The 20,494-nt window shown below is 37.8% G+C and overlaps 1 protein-coding gene across 13 annotated transcripts in view; it reads right to left on the reverse strand.

Moving 5' to 3' along the window:
- The window catches only part of EYA4 (EYA transcriptional coactivator and phosphatase 4), a 140,496-nt gene that overhangs the window by 24,543 nt on the left and 95,459 nt on the right, over positions 1–20,494 (reverse strand). For 5 of the 13 annotated variants that reach the window (XM_039569808.1, XM_039569810.1, XM_039569809.1 and 2 more), the window contains 6 exons: positions 14,942–15,034; positions 9,159–9,225; positions 7,091–7,233; positions 6,802–6,945; positions 5,859–5,938; positions 5,297–5,477 (listed from right to left, as the gene is read on the reverse strand). In XM_039569808.1, the coding sequence (XP_039425742.1) occupies positions 5,297–5,477; positions 5,859–5,938; positions 6,802–6,945; positions 7,091–7,233; positions 9,159–9,225; positions 14,942–15,034 (708 nt within the window). Of the gene's footprint in view, positions 1–5,296; positions 5,478–5,858; positions 5,939–6,801; positions 6,946–7,090; positions 7,234–9,158; positions 9,226–14,941; positions 15,035–19,891; positions 19,961–20,494 lie in introns of all 13 variants that reach the window. The other 8 variants (XM_039569813.1, XM_039569812.1, XM_019291305.3 and 5 more) reach the window with 7 other exon arrangements.

Below are 20,494 nucleotides of genomic sequence, written 5' to 3' on the forward strand. Positions count from 1 at the left end.
TTCCAAGTCCTGCTTTACGTTTACCAGAACACACTTTGGCACTCGTCCATGCCCCAGAACAGCTAGGCAGCTTCCAGCTTCATCTCCTCCACCCATGCCACCTGCACTTTAGTAAAGTTCACTTTTTTTCTTCACCTTACCTCAGCCCATAAATTGCCAGAGGAAAGCCTTAATATTAAATGCAATATTCCAGTTAGTACCTAAAAGAGGATGAAGTTGTATTTACTGTGTTCTGATCATCTTTCTCCAAGTGTGAAGATTGTGGGCTGTCACAGAGATGTGCCAGAAGGGTCTTTGATCTGGTATGGCATAGCTGGTCTTAGCCACACTCCAGCCTATCCCTGACTTAGCCATTGAACTTGTTTTCCCTCTGGTCATATCAAAGGGCTTTAGAGGTGACCATAAACCAGTAGCTGTGTACTTCTGTGACTGAGAGAAGTAAGTATCTCCTGGGAGGATGGTGTGGAACTTCTCTTTACAAATTACTTTAATGCAACAGCTCAATATATGGAAAATATAACTTTCTTCACAACACAGTGCCCTTTCAAAACTTCTAGCAGCAAATGCAGTTTGGCTAGGTTCCCAAGTGCTAAATGACAAAAAACACTCCTTCATCATTTATCCTGTTAATAATGATTGGATTTTTCTCCACTAAAGGAGGAAAGGGTACAGCTTTGATCTGACATCTACTACAGATTTTGATTCAAGGGAGTCCTTGAGCTGCCTGTAATTGAGCATTTCTGGGCCACTGGTAATATTTGTTAAAAGTGCTCATGATGGCACATCTACAGAATAAATTAACATTTGGTACAAACGTTTCCCAAAAGTCATCTGTGATGCATCTGATTTTGAGCTGAAATCTGACTTTTTTTTCCATTTTTATTAAAAAGCATCACTGAGTGTCCAGCAGATGAAGGAGTTCGATTTTTCTGCTCTGTTCTGAATTTGCAAGACCACATCTGGAAAAATGCGTAGTTTTGGGTCCCCAAGTAGAAGGGAGATATTGTCAAACTGGAGTCAGTCCAGGTGAGGGTCACCATGACAGTTAAGGGGACTGAGCATGTAGTAAAAGAGGTTAAGTGACTTTTCATAGAGGTATGCAGAGAAAGGACAAGCCACACAGACAGAAATCCCTACAGAATGGAGAGAGAGAGAGTTCTTGTTGACTAATCATTTCTATTCCCAGCATGGTGTTGATCTCAGCAAGGTCACTGCAAGCAGTGAAGCAATCAATAAGGATCACATTATCTTAGCTCCTTCCTCATAAGAACAGGAAAATGTACTTTGGTAATGTGTAACTGTACAAGAAGCATCCAAATCAGAACCCTTGTGCAGCAAAAACATACAATGGCTTTCAAAGAAGTTCTGAGTGGGCAAGAGTTCTGTACAAAAACACAGTCTCCTAGATTTTTCTGACTGAGTGGAAAAAAATGTCCCAAACCAAACCCCCAGAAACAAAAAGGCAAAAACTAAGTAAGTGAAGATGAATGCTTACATTCTTACCATAAAAGTCTTCTTATTTATAGCATTTCAACACATTACAACAAAATCAAAACTCATTTCTGCAGTAATATACTAAAACATCTGCTCTCAATGACTGTGTTTATTCTAATCTACCAAAAATAAAATTTAAAAAAAAAAAAACCTGTTCTAAATCTGCTCTGAAAGTACCCAACAACTGAAGTAAATAACTCAGATTTTCATTTAGCATTAGCCATGACCTGGTGCTCCAGTCTTCTGCTTGGGTCAATGCTGTTCACAATTGCATAATTATCTATTAATCAGTACTGTAACTAATCACTGTTCCTTGTAAAATCTAGATATTTAAAGCCAACTTTATTTCATTACGTTAATCTCTAAATCAGAATGAGCAGCTGTCTCTTGCTTGAAAGCAAGGTATGCATCTATTTTAGAACTGCAGAAGTCAGTAGTGCTTGTTTTTTTAAACAACTGTAGGCCTAATTGCTTGATTTGCTTTTTACTAACAACAGTCTAAAGGAGAAACTACACTTTTCTTATCCTCTGTTTGCTTTAGAAATGAGGTGAATGCTGATTAAATGAAAATTTATTAAAAATTCAGCCCTGTAACGTAAAAGGATGTGAGAAATTCTAGTACCAAAGAGTATTGAAAACATTAACATCATGAAGAACTCCTACTGCAGCCCATATTAGACAGAAATTTTTATTACAATGTTTGAATTTTTTTAGCTTGTTCAATATTCAACACATGCCTAATAAATATACCTCATAGCCTTATCCCACCGGGACCATGAGCAGCACCAGTGATCCAAGAAAACAGTAGGAAAATGTTAAAACCAGAATATGGAATGACAGCTTTATCACAGATGTTCTTACACATACTCATACATTTGTCCAATATGAAAACTTTCACGCTGTGGAGACCTTGCTGCAGCTCCAGTTAGAGGACAGGGAATTACAGCACCATGTTACAAAGGGAATTACAGCACTCTGTTACAAATGGAGGTGGTCTTTCATATCCAGGACATTGTTTCCCACCTCTAGTTCAATGATGTGAACATCCTCTCCTCCTTGTTAAAACACAGTTCTACGACTTAAGCAGGAGAAAAGAGTTTATGCAGTCTGAATATAAACCTAATGCCATCTCCCAGAGAAGCTACAAAGGGTGACCTCTTTGTGGGTACCAAATTAAACTTTGCTGCATCCCAGTAACGGAATGGGAGCTAATATCCTATGGCAATTCACCTCCCCTAACCCTGGATATATGATAGCAAGGTGCCTTCACATGAAGTTTTATCCAGGCCCATATCCTCTGCTAGAGTTTTATTTGCCCTAAATTAAATGTACTCATGTATTCAACAAATACACTCAAGTGTACTTTTCTCCTGAGACCTCATCTCCCACTCCATCTGAGTTATCCCTATTTGAGATGAAGTGCCCTAGGAGATACCTTTTTGTCTCAGAAATACTCTGTGGTAACAAGTGCATTTTGAAAAATCTTAATATAAGGCAGGCACAATGCAAGCTCAGAAGAGAAGTCCCTGGTTTAAGGAACTGAGCATTACACAGATGTGGAATGGACGAATTTCTGAGCCCCTTCATAATTTCCTTATGGATTGACTTTTGTTACATATTCTTACCAGACAGAGAAGCCAGAAGACATCTTCAACATTACAAACCTGCTTTTTTTCCTGACTTCTAGTGTGTTATTGTTTGCCGTGAATAGCAGAAAGAGTAAAGTCTATTTCAGTTTTCATCTCATTTTTTTCATACAGTCAATAAATAAAACTGTAGCTGGTATTAGCTCTTGATGTGATGGGGCTTTATTATGAAAATGAGAAATCCTATATATATGAGGAGTACTAGAGGCTTTGATTAAATATTTGAATTAAGAGCTAGTGGAGATGGCAGAAGAATGAAGTGCCTTGTTGTGCTTAGTCTTAAGGTTTTGTTGGAGTAAGTCTTGTAAGAACTTGTTTGACAGCAAGTGAACACAGTGAGTGCTAAAGATCTGCAGTATGATCTATGATATCTGAAATGATCTCCAAGACACTGCCCCTCACCAGTGGAAATTTATTTTTACAGTGACACAGAAGGGCACAGGCATGTCACGTATTCACAAAGTGGGCGTTTCACTCTCAGCAGAGGGTCGCATGATCACTGCAACACTTCACAGAAATAAGGAGCAGATGAGGGCGGATTTGTTAAGTTCAGATGCACAACCTACTTAACAAGAGTTCTCTTGTTCATATGCTTAAACAATCCACAACCAAGAAAAATCTTTACTGTTCCACAGATGTGAAGCCTTCAATACTTTCTCTACCTGTTCAAACTACTTAAGATTCCTTTTCTTTTGCCAGTTCTATTCAATACTAATGGTACTTGTAATACATGATACATTTACACAGCATTTCTAGGAAACACAGATACCTAGGGGAGAGACAACATGGAAACTGTCTGATTTTCTCAAATAAGAATATGAAGGAATAACAAAGCAGCAAGGAAAAGTACACAGGACATACACAGTTATCAAAACATAACTTGTAACTTGAGTACACTCCATACTCTTCTAAAAATTCTTTATGTATGATTCGTGTCTGTTTCACCTGATGAAATTTCACCTGATTTCACATTACCTGTAGGTTCTTCTTCCTAAATTTACATTCTGAGACTACTGAATAATGTTACACTTTTCATCAAAAATCAAAGGAATGTGTATCTCCCCATCGCCATTCCATATCATATCCATATCCATACCACATCATACCCCACCCCAAACACACACAACACAGCACACTGTTACACTTCAAAAATCAGCCTGAGGAAAACATTTATGTAGGAAAAATTTCAACCAATTTAATTAAAATTCCAGTGTTTTTTAGCAAATTTAAGCAGTTTATATTATGTATGAGTCCTTGCTTATACTTTTCTACACAGTTACTTTTCCTTTGTACAAATTCATTACAATAATACCTTAGTCTTTCTACTGCATTTTTCAGTAAGATGGTGCAGTTGTTAGGAAGATTTATGCAATAAGCTAATTTTGTGACTAAAGCATAAATTCCTCCCCTATTCAGAGCCTAATCCAAAAGCCAGTTTGTTAGTCTTTTAAGAAATGCTCACGGTCTGCGGGCAAGGCAGACACTGCCCATGCTGGCTGAGTGAAGCCAGTGCCCCTGAAAGAGACTGCTCTAAGGGTGCTAAAGAAAAGTGAAGAACTGCCACTACCCTCCAGAGGTGTCCTAGGAATACAAGTAACAGGCTGCTGTGCTGTGGTGGCTGTGCACAAGAGGGCAGGGCTGGGCAGGCAAAGGGAGCCTCCTCATGTCTCTTAATAATGCTCTTGCAAATTCGACTACTTCAACACAATTTTTTTTTTTGGTGCTAATAACCAATTTGTCTATTCTTGGTTACTTAAATTAGTGAATTAGCAAGCATGGCTTGTACATATTGGAATAAAGCCCATGTGCTCTTGCTAGCATGGCTGGGGTATAATGAAATGAAAAATGCTATTTTGTTTTAAATTCCTTACAGCAATACTTCAGAATTCGTAGGTGGAAACAGGAATGCTCCACTGCCAGTGATACTGACAACCATCTCAGTCTGCAAAAAGCTTTATTTAATTAGCAAACAAACTGGACAGGTTTCCTAACTAAACAGTAAAAAAGCTTATTTTGGGTGGTTTACATGATAAAATTTTCTGAAAGGCATGAGATTAAAATATCAATATTCAAACAAGCCATTCAATCAATGCAAGTTGGATATGGAAATCCTGTCTTTATACAAGTAGAGAATAAAATACAAAAATTGTTTTCACCTGAATGTAGATCTGTACCTGGTTGACTAGTCAAGCCAGGGAGAGAGTCCTGTAACTGGTAGGTTGATGATGATGAAGTGCCATCAGCCGTGTTGTTTGAGGTCATATATGCACCATATGTTGATGCTGAGTAATACTGTGCATACTGATTTTGGCCAAAAGCTGTGTATGATGGATAATCCTGAAACAGCAGATGCAGCAGAGCACTCAATTAAACACAGTAATGAGTGAATTTTTTCCCATTAAATATTTCTACGTATACAATCATACAATTTTTACCAGTGTTTTGAAGTCTTGGTTTAGCTTTTTTTTACTTTAATAATACTCAGTGTTTTTTATTTTAAAGATATTTACTAAAGACTACAGGGAAGCTGCTGAATTATTTAAGTGCTAAAATATGTAACTAGGGTTCCAGTAGGATTTTGATCATTTTCCACAGAAAATAGCATTGAACCACAGTGAGTCTCATTCAACATAACAGATCTAAATTAAAAAAACATGCTATCACTGGAGCTATAGAAGTCCTTTTGTAACTGGCAAATAGAAATGGTAATATTCATACCTGTTGTGAACTACTGAAGTTTGTAGAATTTGAAACAGAATTGTTTGAATAAATAGTGGATGATGGTGTAAAACTAGAACCTAAAATTAAAAAATACAATTAACTGTGAGAACTTGTTTGTGAATCAAAATAAAATTCTAATTAGAATATTCCATTTTAAGATCAGACAAATCAGAAAAAAACCCCAACTTTTATTTTCTGTTAGAAGTATGAAATAGTGTAATGAAACTTTGAAAGAAATGAAATGCTACTTGCATGCATACAGGCATACATTCCTCTTCACACCATGCAAGGAAGAGATCAGCAGTAAGTCATCTCACCAATTTAGATAACATTTTTCAGTCTATTGCAGTCTCACCCCTCCTCAAGTACTGTTTTTCTCTTTTGCCTTCATTTCTAACACTTTAGTATTACATTTGAGAAACAAAAACCTTTTCAAAAGACTGCATCTGTGTGTTTTCAATCAATCTGTAATGAGGCATGTCCTTGTTTGCAACATAAATCGGATGATTCATATTGCAGTTTGTAATATGCAGAAGATTAAACATTGTATAAGAAGCCTAAAAATTATCCAAATACAACAGGTTATGGATGACCAGAGGGTAATAAATGAATTATTAACAAATGGTAAATGAAAGAATAAATATCAATTAAGGAGAAGTTCTAAAAAATTATGTTGATCCAAAGAGAAAGAAGTATCAAATTATGTCATACTCAGAAACATGAAAACAAGGAAAAGAGACTTGTATATGTTAGTAAATACAATGAATGCTTCCAGTCCTGCCATGTGATTTCACTCCACTACAAAATCCAAAGGAAGGTGCAAATAGGGACTGCATTCCATGACCAGATCTAAAATAACAGATGATCAAGATGAATACACATAAGCTTATCAGTACTGGAAAGAAATACTTAGCTTTGAATTTTAGAGGTGGCTACTCACCTGGCATCTGGTAAGAGTAGGGTGTTTGGCCTGGCTGTGGGGTGGAAAACCCTGGGCTGTAACTGAGGCACCCGCTCTGCAGGGGAGATTGGGTCTGTGAGAGCCCACTTTCCGTCTTGATGCCTGGCAACATTACACCCAAATCTGTGTAAGAAATTAATTTTCAACTGATTCTTTAAAATATTTTGTTACAGTTGGGAAAACAAAAGAGAAAGCAAAAAAAAAAAAAACATTCCAGTCAGCATTGCTTTTAGTTCTACATAAAGTGAAGTAATAAGTGGTCAAATACCGTAAGTGGGTAAGCTGTAGGGCTGTCCTGTCTGTGAGTAGGCTGTATAGACCGCTGGTTGCTGCATTCCTGAATACTGGGTTTGTCCGGCATAGGCAGACATTGTTTGAGCTGCTGGTGTAGAAAGAATGTGTGGATAGGGCCTAAATATCAGGAAAAATAGCATTACTGTGGCAACAAATACTTTGTATGTTGATTCAAGCAATAAAGTAAAGAAAAAGGTTTAAAGATGTCCAAAGGCAGTTCATTATTCTGCCAACTGCTCCTCTTCTGGGATTTGTTCCATCCCCCACTGAAATAAGCTGAAAAACACTCTGTCCCACATTCCCCAAGGCACAGTGAATATCTTATGCTGTCCCACCATTATTTAATTCTTAATCTACTGTGTCCACTTTTAGGTGGGCTGTGCCACTGCTGCGTGTCTCTATATGATCTCTTTCAGCTGAGATCAGCCATTAGAAAAGCCTCCATGCTTTTTTAATCCAGTGGAGGGAAACTTGGATTACAAGGATAAAGGAAACACAGAGGTGAATGTTGAAGCTAGTACATTATGTCATCTGTATAGGTTCTGCTTCAACAGACATGCAGCCTCTAGCTTCAATGGGAGATGGATCCTACCCATTGAGAGCAGCACAAAAAATACAACAGTACTTTGGTAACCAGATGGGCTTTAAATGTTCGGAAAATATGGGCTAGGGAAATAGAATGGAAATAAAAATGGTCCTTTATTTATGAATACTGAGGTTTTATAGAGAGATTGAATAAAATCAAATTTAAAATTTTTGCCCTCCAGAGTTGCAAAAATATACAAAGAAACATTTTTCTTGGATTGTTTTGTAAGTCAAATAAGACTTTATGGACCAAGAGTTGAATAAACACATTCTGCAGAATTACGCTAAATGAAACCTGGCCATTAAAAGCCATGACTAAATTTCAGGTTCTATTTTTTTTTTAATTTTTTTTCTTTCTAATTAATTCAGTACAGTTGGCAGCATTTACTATCAGAAAAGGATTATTCATTAATTTAGATGCCAAAAAATTGTAAGTGTAGATTAAAAATTCTATTAAACCTTGTAATGTATTTGGCCAAAAGTATCTAATTTTGTTTGCCAAAACCTGGTTTAAGTGGAAAGAGAGCTCTTACTTCAAGCGCCTACTTTCTGTATTAATAAATTTTGGCTACCATTATATGAATGCAAATTTGCTAAAAAAACTTGAAAGAGCGTAATTGGCTCTTGAATCTTTAGATTTAATATTTTCTCTGTACCAAAGTCACACCAATAGCTGTATCAAATACACAGAAACAAGCAGGTGGCATACTGGAATCAAGAACTCTTGTGCACAACACTGATCATAGGACAAACAAATTGATAGGCTGCCAACTGCAGCAGTTTCATACAACACCTTTGGTGTTCCTTCCTAAAGTTCCCACTCCTGTATTCATGTGATTGCCCAAGAGTCAGTCCCCACCCCTGCCTCCCCCCCCCAAAAAAAAAAAAAAAATGTGAAGAAGTTTTCTATTCCTAACAAAAACCGATGGCTTAAAAATAATAAGATTAAAAGCTAATCCAATTTATTTGATTTTTAAACCTTATGATATTGGAGAGGGACAAGGAAAGGGTGGTTCACGATTGTGGAATGTTTGGAAGCGTTTGGCAATGCTGGCTGTGGAAGGGTCAGGGGCAGGGTTACCCCCCAGTATACAACTTGTGCATGCAATTGTGATTTCTATATATAAACTGACTTCTTCGAAATATATCTGTATGTATTCCCCGCATATGCTGTTAACATTCTGATGTCTGAGAACACAATAGTCTGATTATTTTACTTCTGTTGTGTGCTGATATTCAAGGGTATTTCTTGTGCAGCAATACTGCACAAAGCAGGATCTTACTCTGCAGACACATGATGAAAAAAAGTTGGAGAGAGAGTCAGTACCAGAGTCAGTACTGCGGCTTAAGAATTTTCCTTTTTCTCTGTTTCTCCTGCTGAACACTTGTTTGCAACATACCACAAAACTGCCCACAGCCAAGGTCTATAAAAGACTAGAAGAGGTGCAGACACTAACTTGGAGGGATATATCTGTGGAGAGTACTGGTGCGCTGATCTGGGACTGTAGCCACTACTTGTTATTACTGCAAAACAGAAAACAAGAGTACAGCAGTTAGAAACACCATGAGACCTACACAGCCAAACAGTGTGAACTACTGCAGCAACACTAACAGAGAAGCCTATTGAAATGGACAACTTTTCAAGGAAGCAGATGTCACCTGAACTGCAACATCTTAATACAAAAATTTAAAATTTTAAAAACTCCCAAATCATTCATGGTTGTGCAGAACTCTTTAGTTAGCATGGGTGTGTCATGCTTTCTCAACATGACTAACACATTTTTGAGTATACTGTAGAGGCATGTGTTTCATGCATCAGCTGTGATCCACACACTGTCAATCTTTCAAATTTGCAAGTTGTATTAAAAGGGGTAGTTAAAAAGAATCTTGTGATTTAACATACGGTATTTCATGGAATTGAAATAACATACACTTACCTTTATAGTCTCACATTAACAAGTTCAATTTTAATACTGGATAGCAAAAACATGTTTTATATGGTTGTGACTAATTTTAGTTAGCTTAGGTGATGGAAGATACTGGATTGAGCACTAGAAAGCAACTACCATTCTTTATAAACAGGCCAATTAGCACATATCCCCTAACAACAGCATTTTTATTTTAAAGGATGCATAAACAGTCCTGATCAGTAGCCATCCAAATTGTGTATATCTATACTATTCTCAGCTGCATTCTTCCAAGAAAGCTAACAGAACAATAGTCATAACCCATTAAAATTTCATCTAGAAGCAGTGCTCACACTGGATTAATTCCAAGTGTTTGGAAGTTTCCCTTTCCTTTAGCCATCTGTCTTGACTAAGACAGATGTATTCCAAATATATGTACTCTAAAGTGTTGAACCAATCCCTTCAGAGCAAATCCATACTGGGCAAACATACAGAGTGTCTTTATTAGGCCATCTGCTGTTCATTCACTTTTCAAAAGATTAAAGTAGTACACAATGAAGCACTGGAATTTCTTTAGTCTAATCAATCATAGTTGTACTTCAAAGTGTACCCTCTTCCTGAGTTATTCGTAATGGTAGTAGAAATGAACATTCAGGATTTTATAAGTGACAAATAGGTTTAGGTTCCTAACTATTTTATGAAACATGATATATTTCTACATCCAGCCCTAATTAATGTCTCTCAGATCTATTGCTTTGAACATATGCAGAACTTCATATTTTTAAAGCTAGTTTAAATGCATTTAGAATGTGTAGGACTTAAAAGGAAAATACAGTAGAGGAAAAACAATTAACTTCTTTTTAAAATGTGCAGTTAAGTATGGCTTGAAAGTAAAGAAGAATTGGATAACAACTTTTAAAACATGTGCCATTAGATTTAATAAAAGAGTTGCTGTTTGAAAAGATATTGAGGGTTTGCCTGTGATGGAAATCTGCTAAATTTCATTTTGTGTGGATATTGTTTTTGAGGGTTTTTTTGAGAATGCCTTTCTGTGGTTTAAGCTCAACCCACAGAGCAATCTGGTATGTGTGCAGGCAGCTATTCCCAGAGTCAGACAAACCTATAGCTGTTTCTATCAGCGTAACTGGTCCATAGAACTCTAAAGAATGCTCTTGGTTATTTAAGGCTCGGTGAGTAATTAGTCTTCCCTGTTGTAGCTCTGTGACCTTTCTAAAGACAAGCAATAGCAGCAGAGTGACCTTGGTGGTTCTCAGGGAAAGGAACTTTTGTCATCCATTATCGGCTTATTGGATCATTTTTGCCATACTGCTTCACTTTTTGTCTGATCATTTGCTGGATGAGAGCTCACTTAATTAATCAGTTTGATTAAAGCACGTTTACCATGCCACCCCACCTTATGGAAACTACAAAAAAACTAATTCCTATTCATTTAAATTACTTTAAATTATCAAAATTCATTTTAAATCAAAATAAATTATCAAAACCTAATAATTTTCAGCAAAAACTCTCCTGACTGCTTTATTATTCTTTCCGCATATACCTTATTTTTAAAATTCAGACAAGAAAATACAATGTTTTTGGAATGTGTCTGGTTTTAAATTTCCTTGCTTTTTTCCCCAATTTTCCCTGATGATACTATCAGTTGTAAGGAAGAGAAAGAGGAAAGACTAAAAAATCTGTTCTTTTCACTGTTTCTCTGTAGCTTGTCCCTGCAATTTGTGCACTACATTGTAGACTGTGAGATGTTTGAGAAACACAGGGTGTAAGGCCTACCATAAGAGTATGACCACACCTGTATCTCATAGATGAGACTGCTCATTCTAGGGGTTATAGAGCTTTAACAGCTTTGGCTGCTGGATAGCCTCCTAACTCTCCCTTCTCTGAGGACTGTTGGCAGTGAGGGAGATGGTGGAGACAGGTTGCTATGGGTTTTATAACTGCAGCACTTTATATACCCATTTCAATGAATGGGGCTAAATGCTCTTTTGTGTTGCTTAAGTTAAAAAAAATCAAATTTGTTTATTCTCCAAAAAACTCAAATATTCCTAAGGCTTCTCTACTTAAATTTACCAGAGGAATGCCCTTCAGGGCAGGTATAAGACCCTTGATCTCTTCAGTCCCCATTAACATTGTTTCAGAGAAGGGACAAGCCGACAGCGAGCTCTTACCAGTTACTCTCCTAGTTCAACTGGCCAAGGTGGTTGTGGAGGGTTTAAATGACCATTAACTGTTTTAATAGCATGTGTTGGGTTCAGTATACTAATATGGGCTGGAGTTTTGTAATTTTTCATTACACATCTGGAAAATTCTGTGCAAAAAGGTTAGGTTAAAAGGACCTCATTTAAGTAACATCAAAATCTCTATGCACAAGGGAACCAAATGTAGGTTAAGCAGCAGTGACATTCCCTAACTTCACCTTTATAGCCTTCAGAAATTGTTTTCTTTATCTATAAACTGTATTCTATATCCTGTGTGTAATAAATACTAAGTAAAAACAATGAGAACATGAAATACCTCTCGCACTACTCCATTCAAATGATAAAATAGTTCTCAAATTAATCCACTATTGTAAGCAATATATACACAGTATTACAGCACATCAGCTGCAACAAATTCACAGTGGATAAAAATCTCAGTTCAGGGCTGCGCACCTCTTCCAATCCTGTGAATGCCCACCCCAGTGGGAGTGCGCTGCAGAATCACAGAGCTGCAAACTGAGTACACCGATACTAATTACCAACTATTCTTCTTTAAAGAAAAAGGAGGAGGAAGGGGGGTGCAAACGTGACTCCTCACCCGGCTAACCCATGCCCAGAGGCACAGGGTCTCCCAGGGGCAGCTCTGCAGCACAGGGGAACCGGAGCCCTGAGCATGAGCTACAACACATGGGCTGCAGCCCTGAACAGGATCCTGCCTGATCGCAGCAGCCAGGGAACTGCCACTCTAAATTCAAGAGATATACGTGCTTTATCTTTTCAGCTTTTCAATCAACAGTTCACAGAATCACAGTTTTCTGTGAAGTCTAATCTGTCTCTCCTGCCCTATATCTCACACAATCTGTTTGACCATCACTTACAGATGGTCATTAGGGACAAAGATGACTACTTTACACCCCACAGGGCTTGTTGAGCCTTCTGCTCAGCTCCAGGACAGGTCATGTGTTTTGACTGCCCTTAGAGCATGGAAATCAATTTTAATGGGTAGAGTGTTTGAAGGAGAGGATTTCTGCATTGCAGTCTCTCAAATGTCTCTCAGCACCAGGAATTATCTTTTCATCCATGTCTCATTTCATAAAATAAAGGGAAGTGCTGGCATCATGACGTTGTCCTAGTTGGGAGTAACACACATATGTACCTCATTTTCAGGAAAACACAGACTGTTCAGTGTTGGGCTTTGTTATGCATTTTTACAGTTGCAGGTGGCTCATTTGAAATGACATCTGTCTACTGCTGAGCATTTACTGTCTTTGGCAATCCACTAAACTTCCCAGCTAACCAATTAGGTTAAAAATCTCAGAGAAGTCCCACTTTTGTTGAGTTTTTACTGCGCTTTAGTACTTCTCCCACAAAACTAGACTTAACCAAATTGCCTGATTTGGGAGTACGAGTAAAAGGCAAACGTGGAAGTAATGTATTCAATCTTTAAGAAAGGCTGAGTGCGTTATCAGGGCAGCTCTGCGTCTCGCTCTGGTGATGAAGACTGCACATCACCCAGACAGGCAGACTATTGATTTCCCGCTGAGAATGACTGTACTCATTTAATGCTTGAGTTTCTGCACTAAACTGAGAATCAGGTTCATATTTCTTTTGAGCATGCAGGTGGCTAACAGGCAAAAAAGGATTATGCAAGGCTCAAATTCCTGCTTTTTCTTTCTTTTTTTTTTTTTTGAGGCACCAACTTTCCAAATATCCAAAGTGTAGAGATCTCAAGACTTCTTTTGAAGTCAGTGGAAGCTGACGGGTGAGTGGCACCTGGGGAAATCAAGCTGTTACTTATTTATCTAAACCTGAGCTGAAGGCTGCAGTTCCCAGCGCTCCAATGTTGCCTCAGCCATAGAGTACAACTCAGTTGCCTTAAATACATTGCAGAAGTGGATAAAATTTGACCAAAAATCAAAAAAATAATATATAGATTTGGATATTTTATGATTTGTAACCGTTACTAATAAAATTTTAGCATTGAGTAAAAACAGAGTGAAAAAGAAAAGCTAAATTTTAGCCCAGACTATTTAACTTTTTATGGAATTTTTTAGCCTTTAAGTTGATGGGGTTCCTTTCAGTATAATTATAATGAGGACAATGTTTTCATTTTTTCTAATCAGAAATAGCAAATGCTTGCTTTAAATCTCACAAAATACCTTTCCTTCAGGCATTAAATTAGTTATAAATACTCTTCTGAATAATCGGCTCTTGGGTTTAACTGATGGCTAAAAGACAATTGCAAAAAACATATACCTGATTAAAAAAAAAAATTGCACAGAAACATTGTGATTTCCAAAATATTTTAAATAGGGCTTGACTACCTAAGTCTACCAAAGTAGTAGGAGCATTGGTGTGGAGTGGTGATTCATGGCTTTGGTGACATTTCTGTCAGGTCGTTACTGAACTGATATTTCCAGATCCAAAACTTATTCTCCCTCCTCTCCTTGTTAATATTATTATTATTAGCAGGATTCAACTTAATGATTAGAAGGCAGATTATCTGTGTTTTTCCACAGTTCATCACATTTCAATAATTTATAGGGATCTACTTAAACCACTGTTTGTTTGAATTTTTTAAGAAATAATTGAAGCCTACAATTATTTAAAGTAAAACTACTTTCTTGGAAAGAAAGTAGCTCATCGCAGTGGAAAGAAAGTAACGTGGCAATCTGGTCAGTGTTTAACACACTGCTCACAGGAGCAAAAGGATTAGCACTGAGGTATAACCCTTAAGATCTAAAACTGTTCAAATTAGAATTGCTGTTAGAAATAAAATCCCCTTATTTTTTCTGATATCATATGAGACTAACACTGAGAAAAAGATCTACAGTACCATAATAACAGTATTATTTTGAGACTTTTGCATACAGCAGTGGTCTTAGTCATCATTAAATCTTCTTTAAGATCACACCTCATGTAAATTGCTGAGTTGCATTTACAAAAATGAAAAAGCTATTATTATTTCTATTATTATTATTATTAGGTATAAAATACTATAATATTTTATAGTAGCTTTTTAAAGATGGCTTCCATGCAAATATTCATTAGTGAAGGTTATTAAAAGTTGCACTAATGTGAATCTAACAAAATGTCATCTTATTATGGCTTTACCTGACCCAGTAAAAGTGTCAAGCGATCCATCTCCAGTTGTTGTTGTTGTTTCACTGTTGTTCATGGGTTCTGTTTTGACTGCAAGAAGAGACACTACATAGAAGAATAAGTAGATATGAGATTTTACTTCTAGATTTGTACTGGAGTCCTCATGCCAGCCTCACTAGTGGTAGTCCAGCTCGAACAAGCACACGTGCAACAGCTTCAACCTTCACTCTAGCACCATACTGAGACAATCGGCAGGAATCTGACAGGAATGCGCATTTATCTGCACATCTGTGCATTCACCTAGCTATTGGTTTTAGCAACTGGACGATCTTCTGGGGAGATTTCAACTTAAATCTAATGGATTCTAGCAATTCCCTAAGAGTAGCACAGAGGAAGGAAATGCTAGCTGTCAAGGGATGTAGCACATAACAAAAATACTTTTTCCTGACAAGTAAAACAATTATAATATGGTTTCATGCTCATACAGAACCAAATTACTTTCACAGTGCCAGCATGTTGCCTTTCCCTTTCCCCTTTTACAGAGTCTGTGGGGGCCTTTTTGAGCTAGGTCATAGCAAGCAATTTTCCATAAATGAAGAGAGAAGTTTGAAAGAAAAAAAAGCCAAAGAACTAGAGTAGGTCAGAAATAACAGCCATGACAAATCAGCTTCTTACTCAGAGGTTACAAAACAGTTTGATCTACTCCGAACTCATATTATTTCTTAGGGATTATCATGCAGTCTTACCGTCCAAGCTGTAGCTGAAAGCACAAAAAGCACCACAGAGGCAATAAATATTTTATAGTTTAATTTGTTACCTGGACAGAACATTTGGCATGGGCTTTTGTAATGGAATTTGGGAACCACCCGTCCAATTGATGTGGTCAGAAACAGCAGTAGAGAATACCCTGCAGCTCCTATTAGCTGTCTGACTGGCAAATGTGGAAGCCTCAATATATTAACACAATTTCTTCATGAAGGTCAGTAAAGGCTGGGCATGGACATTCATCACATGCTTATGGATATCACAGGAGTGGTCAGTGTCCATGGGCACAGAGTGAATAGGCAATGAGGACCTGCACACGCAGCTACCACAGTTGCATGCCAGGTATCCAAATTCCGAGGGCACAGCCTGGGATTTGTGAAGAAGCCTTTCCTGTGACAGCCAGCCTGGCAGAGCCCCCCAGCAGGTCTAACATATGCCAAGGAAAAGTGTTCTCTGCCAGCTGGTTACTTGATGCCTCTGAGGGGCATCAGCTAAGCTGACCAAAGCTCTCATCTGTCAACATCACTGCATCCACGTTTGACTTCACTGGCAGCAGTATGGGAAAGGGGGGAATTTCATGTTCTGAGCTGGCAAGGTATCTAAAAACTGTGGCTCAGATTCAAGTCACCTAAATCAAACATATAAAAGGTGCCTACTAATCTCCCTTTATGTTTATCTGAGACAGAGAGGTACTTCCAAAGGTCGATTCAGTCCGAGTACGGCCTGAGCTGCCCTCAAGTTCACCGTCCCTCATACAGTCTGCAGAGGAAAAGGCAGTGCATGAGCTAAATAAAGCTCATGGGGAAAATGTCCAGAACAACACCTACAGACGCATTCTGCTATTCATCCCTGTGTCTGTGAGCGCAGTGAGCTGTTCATTGGGAATTGCACAGCTACCAGTAAAGCTGCCTCTGATGAGCCCCGTGTGAGTTACCTCTCCTACAAAATCACATCCCATTTCCGGTCACACTGCCTAATGTGTGCCTTCCTTACTTCAGGAAGCCACATGGGATGCTGCTGATATCTACAACTGTACAAGTGACCTGTGCTGAATTCAGAGGGACACCTGTTTAGATCAAGCAGGAGAAATTGGGATGCATTGGCCTCTGTGACTTGTAGAGTTCCCTGCAGCATTACCAGTGCACCAGTGCCAACCAAACCAAGTAGCACCTTCTGGTTTCAGTTATACAGTTGTATCTTTCCATTTACTGGCTGAGATTAAAAAATTTTTGAATGTGTGTCTTTTGAATGTAAACTTCTTTTCATCATTGTTTCTCTTTCATAAAACTACCATGCCAAATAGTCTCCCTGTAAGCAGCAGGATATTAATTCAGTATGGAATCGTTAAGAAAGAATTTTAGCCACATTTTTTCAAGCTTTTGTGCACTCCTTCTCATTTTGCTAGCTATTATATTTCCATAAAAAAAGAAAAAAAAAGCTGTGACAAAAATTACCCAAAATGAAAAAAAGTAATTCGTAAGAGTAATCAGTCATTGCCATTTCTATAATTATTTGAGAAGGATGTGATTTTATTTTCATCAGATCAATAGAACACATATCAAGAACAAGTTCAAGGGTCGTTTGTCACAAAATGATGGCCTTCACTAAACCTCTCAGTCATGAGGAACATATAAAGTATCTAAATTAATTTATTTGCTGATTACTACATATGGATGCCTCTATGCACTCCTGCAAAGTCTGGGCTTCTACCTACATGAAAAAAAGTATTTTTTTATCTCTTTCTGTTCAAGAAAGTATTTCACTATTGTCCATAGCAAGATACAAATATTCAGTATTGCATCCAGGATGACGGTATGTGCTTAACTGTTATATTGAACAAAAACTTCAGTCATGAATTGAAATGTTTACTTTAGAATTGTATCTAGTTCTGGTTAATGCCAGCTGCAGTGCACTGCCATCAGCACAAATAGACACCATCTTTTTTCTTTCCCTGGAAAGCAAAGAATCAAAACCAAAAGGAACTCTCCTGTACTTAACTTGAGGAAAAACATTATATTGGCACTGAGTTTTGTTGAAAAATACATATAGAAAGTGTTTTTAAATGTGCTTGATTTTAAACAGTTCTACTTTTTTGCATTCAGATTTTACTACAGTAAGGAATTCCTCAGGGTCCTTCCTCAGTGTAGCTAGAGATTTTCACTATTACCTATTTTTCTTTAGGTTGTATGTCATTAAACGAAGGTAAAAAGCACAAAGCTACCTTAGGAGAAAAAATTCTAACATTGGTTCAAGAGAACTACTGTTCTTTTTACATATCGAAAGAGTGAAAATAAAATCAAATGCAATCTCTAACTGGAAATACATTTGAGTTGCAGCCGGGATAGGGCGAGCAGCTGTGTGCTGCTTAGTTGCCAGATGGGCTTAGACCATAGCAACACACAAACAAAGTAGAGCTACCAACATCATCAGGTGCTGGAGCACATGATGTGCAAGGAGACACAAGAAACTGGGCTTGTTCTGTCCTAGGAAAAGGAGGCTGAGGGGACACCTAATTGCTGCCTGCAGCTATCTAATGGGAAGGTGCAAAGAAGACAAAGAACAAAGGCACACTCATCTCAAAAGGTGCCCTGGGAAACAACAGGTGGGAACAGATACAGGCTGCACTAAGGGAAAAATCCAATTAGATGTAGGAGGAAAAGTCAGTGCTGCCTTGAGCGACATGATCTAACAGCAAAGTTGGCTCTGCTCTGAGCAGTGCTTGGCCCAAATGACCTCCAGGGATCTTGTCCAAACTTCATTATTTTAAGGCTAACTCAGAATACAGCTCCCAGCAAGCAACAGCTTCTACAAAATACCTTCTTTACTTGATGAAAGGATGTAGCAGACCAAAATGACTGCTACTCTGCTGCCCTGTTTTGTTCTTTTTTTCTCTAAAGCATCCCTCTATGTTAAGGACTGAAAATGAATGCAGAGTTTTAGGGGCAAGCAGTGCTAATATCATGCATGAAGGACGACAAGCAAGTGCAACAGATGTTATAGCAAACAAATCTGATTTTAAAAGCTCATGTAAAACAATAAACCACACAGCTTGTCACAGAGTTTTCCTGGGAATATATTCAACTAGAAGCACAATTCTAAACATTCTACTGCCTATGGAAAATCAGATTTAATTCAAGTAACACATTGTATTTCCTCACTACTAATAATGAGGACTTAAATTGTTACCTTCCATATTTACCTCAACATGCTGAACAGTTAAATGAGGTGACAGACTAAGTTATCTCAGTCCTTCCTTAAACTTAAATTCTTGTAACTGAGCACGAGCATTCACATGGAACGAGTTATTCTAGTGCAAATGATCTTTTGTGCTCAAGTTTTGGGTTTTTTGTAAATTTTCTTTGCATATGTGTTTTACAAATGGCAAGCTAATTCTGAGGCATTTTTTAAAAAGGCAAGCTTTTGAAATCTTCCTAACTTTAGTCCAAACCTGCACAACTTAAGCACCCATATAACGACTTGTAGAGAAACATGGTTGTGCATGTTTACACTTATGATTAATCCCATAAGGGTTACACTTATGATTAATCTGTAACAATGTCACATATAGAGTTATTATTGATCCTTACAACTTATGAAAATTCATAATACATGTCAGAAAACCCAAAAATGAAAACAACAGCTTGGAAAATTTTACCAAAATTTTGTAAAGTGGCAAGTTACATGTGGCAGCAAATCAGACATAAGCTTTGATTAATAGTGAAAGTCATAGTAGGAGTAAGAACAATACTGACATCCTTGACTTGCGCTCAAGTAATCAAGAAATGCTCTGCTTAAAAATAAAAGAAAAGCAAATGGGCATTCTGTGAAAATTCCATTGGTCTGATTTCCACCAATGCTGACTACTGGCAATTCCCAGCAATGCTGAACACCATGAGACAATCCCAGCCACTCAAAGCATGTAGACAGCTAAGCTAATTATAAGCGAGTTAAATTCTCCTTGCTCATCAAATGACTTTCAAAGCATTGTAAGATAACTACTTGTTGCAACTTCCTAACAGTTTTCTGGCTGTGGGAAAAGCCTTTGAGAGAGGATAGGGAAAAAAGGCGCAGGGGTCGGGGGGAACCCCATGAGAACATTCAAACTGCATAACAAAAGACCAGAGCAAACGCAGAGAACGTCACACAGCAGTCATGGAGACACACCACACGCATGCACTGTACCAGGGTCCCTCATACTTGTTGCAGAGGAGGGAGTACTGCAACTCAGCAACCAGTCTGCAGTATTTAACACAGTCATGTTGTCTCCTGAGAACAGGAATGGTACAACAGTTCATTCTCCCAATGTCTGTTCAGCGTAAATGAACAGTCTTCATTTATCAAAATCAGTGTTTCAACACTTTAGGTCGAGTCTTTTAACGGAACTGCATTGTTTTTATGGGTATTATTTTAACTGGTTTATTTATGCACATTGTATAATATAGAGGCACCTATTGAAGAAGAGTTACTACTGCTCTTCAATAGCATGCTTGAAGTTTTCTCTTTGTGGAGTAAGGATTCTATTTAAAAATAGGGTTCAGCCCTTCTTTGTGAGCTCAGTTACCCTCACAGGCACATCTAATTTTTATTGACATTGATAGACTTTTATTTAAACAGGGTAAGTGATTAAATGCTCTACCTTGTGGCCAGAAAGAACAAAGAAAAAAAAATTTCTTAGTGCCAACTGCTAAAATAGACAGCAATGTATAAACTCTAAAAAAGAAACTCTAATTTGACTCATATCCACGGTGTCACTCTCATGGACTGCACCTCAGAATGTGGCACCCTGTCTCCCACTGCTCC

Source organism: Corvus cornix, chromosome 3 (assembly GCF_000738735.6).
Source record: "Corvus cornix cornix isolate S_Up_H32 chromosome 3, ASM73873v5, whole genome shotgun sequence".
Taxonomy (NCBI): domain Eukaryota; kingdom Metazoa; phylum Chordata; class Aves; order Passeriformes; family Corvidae; genus Corvus; species Corvus cornix.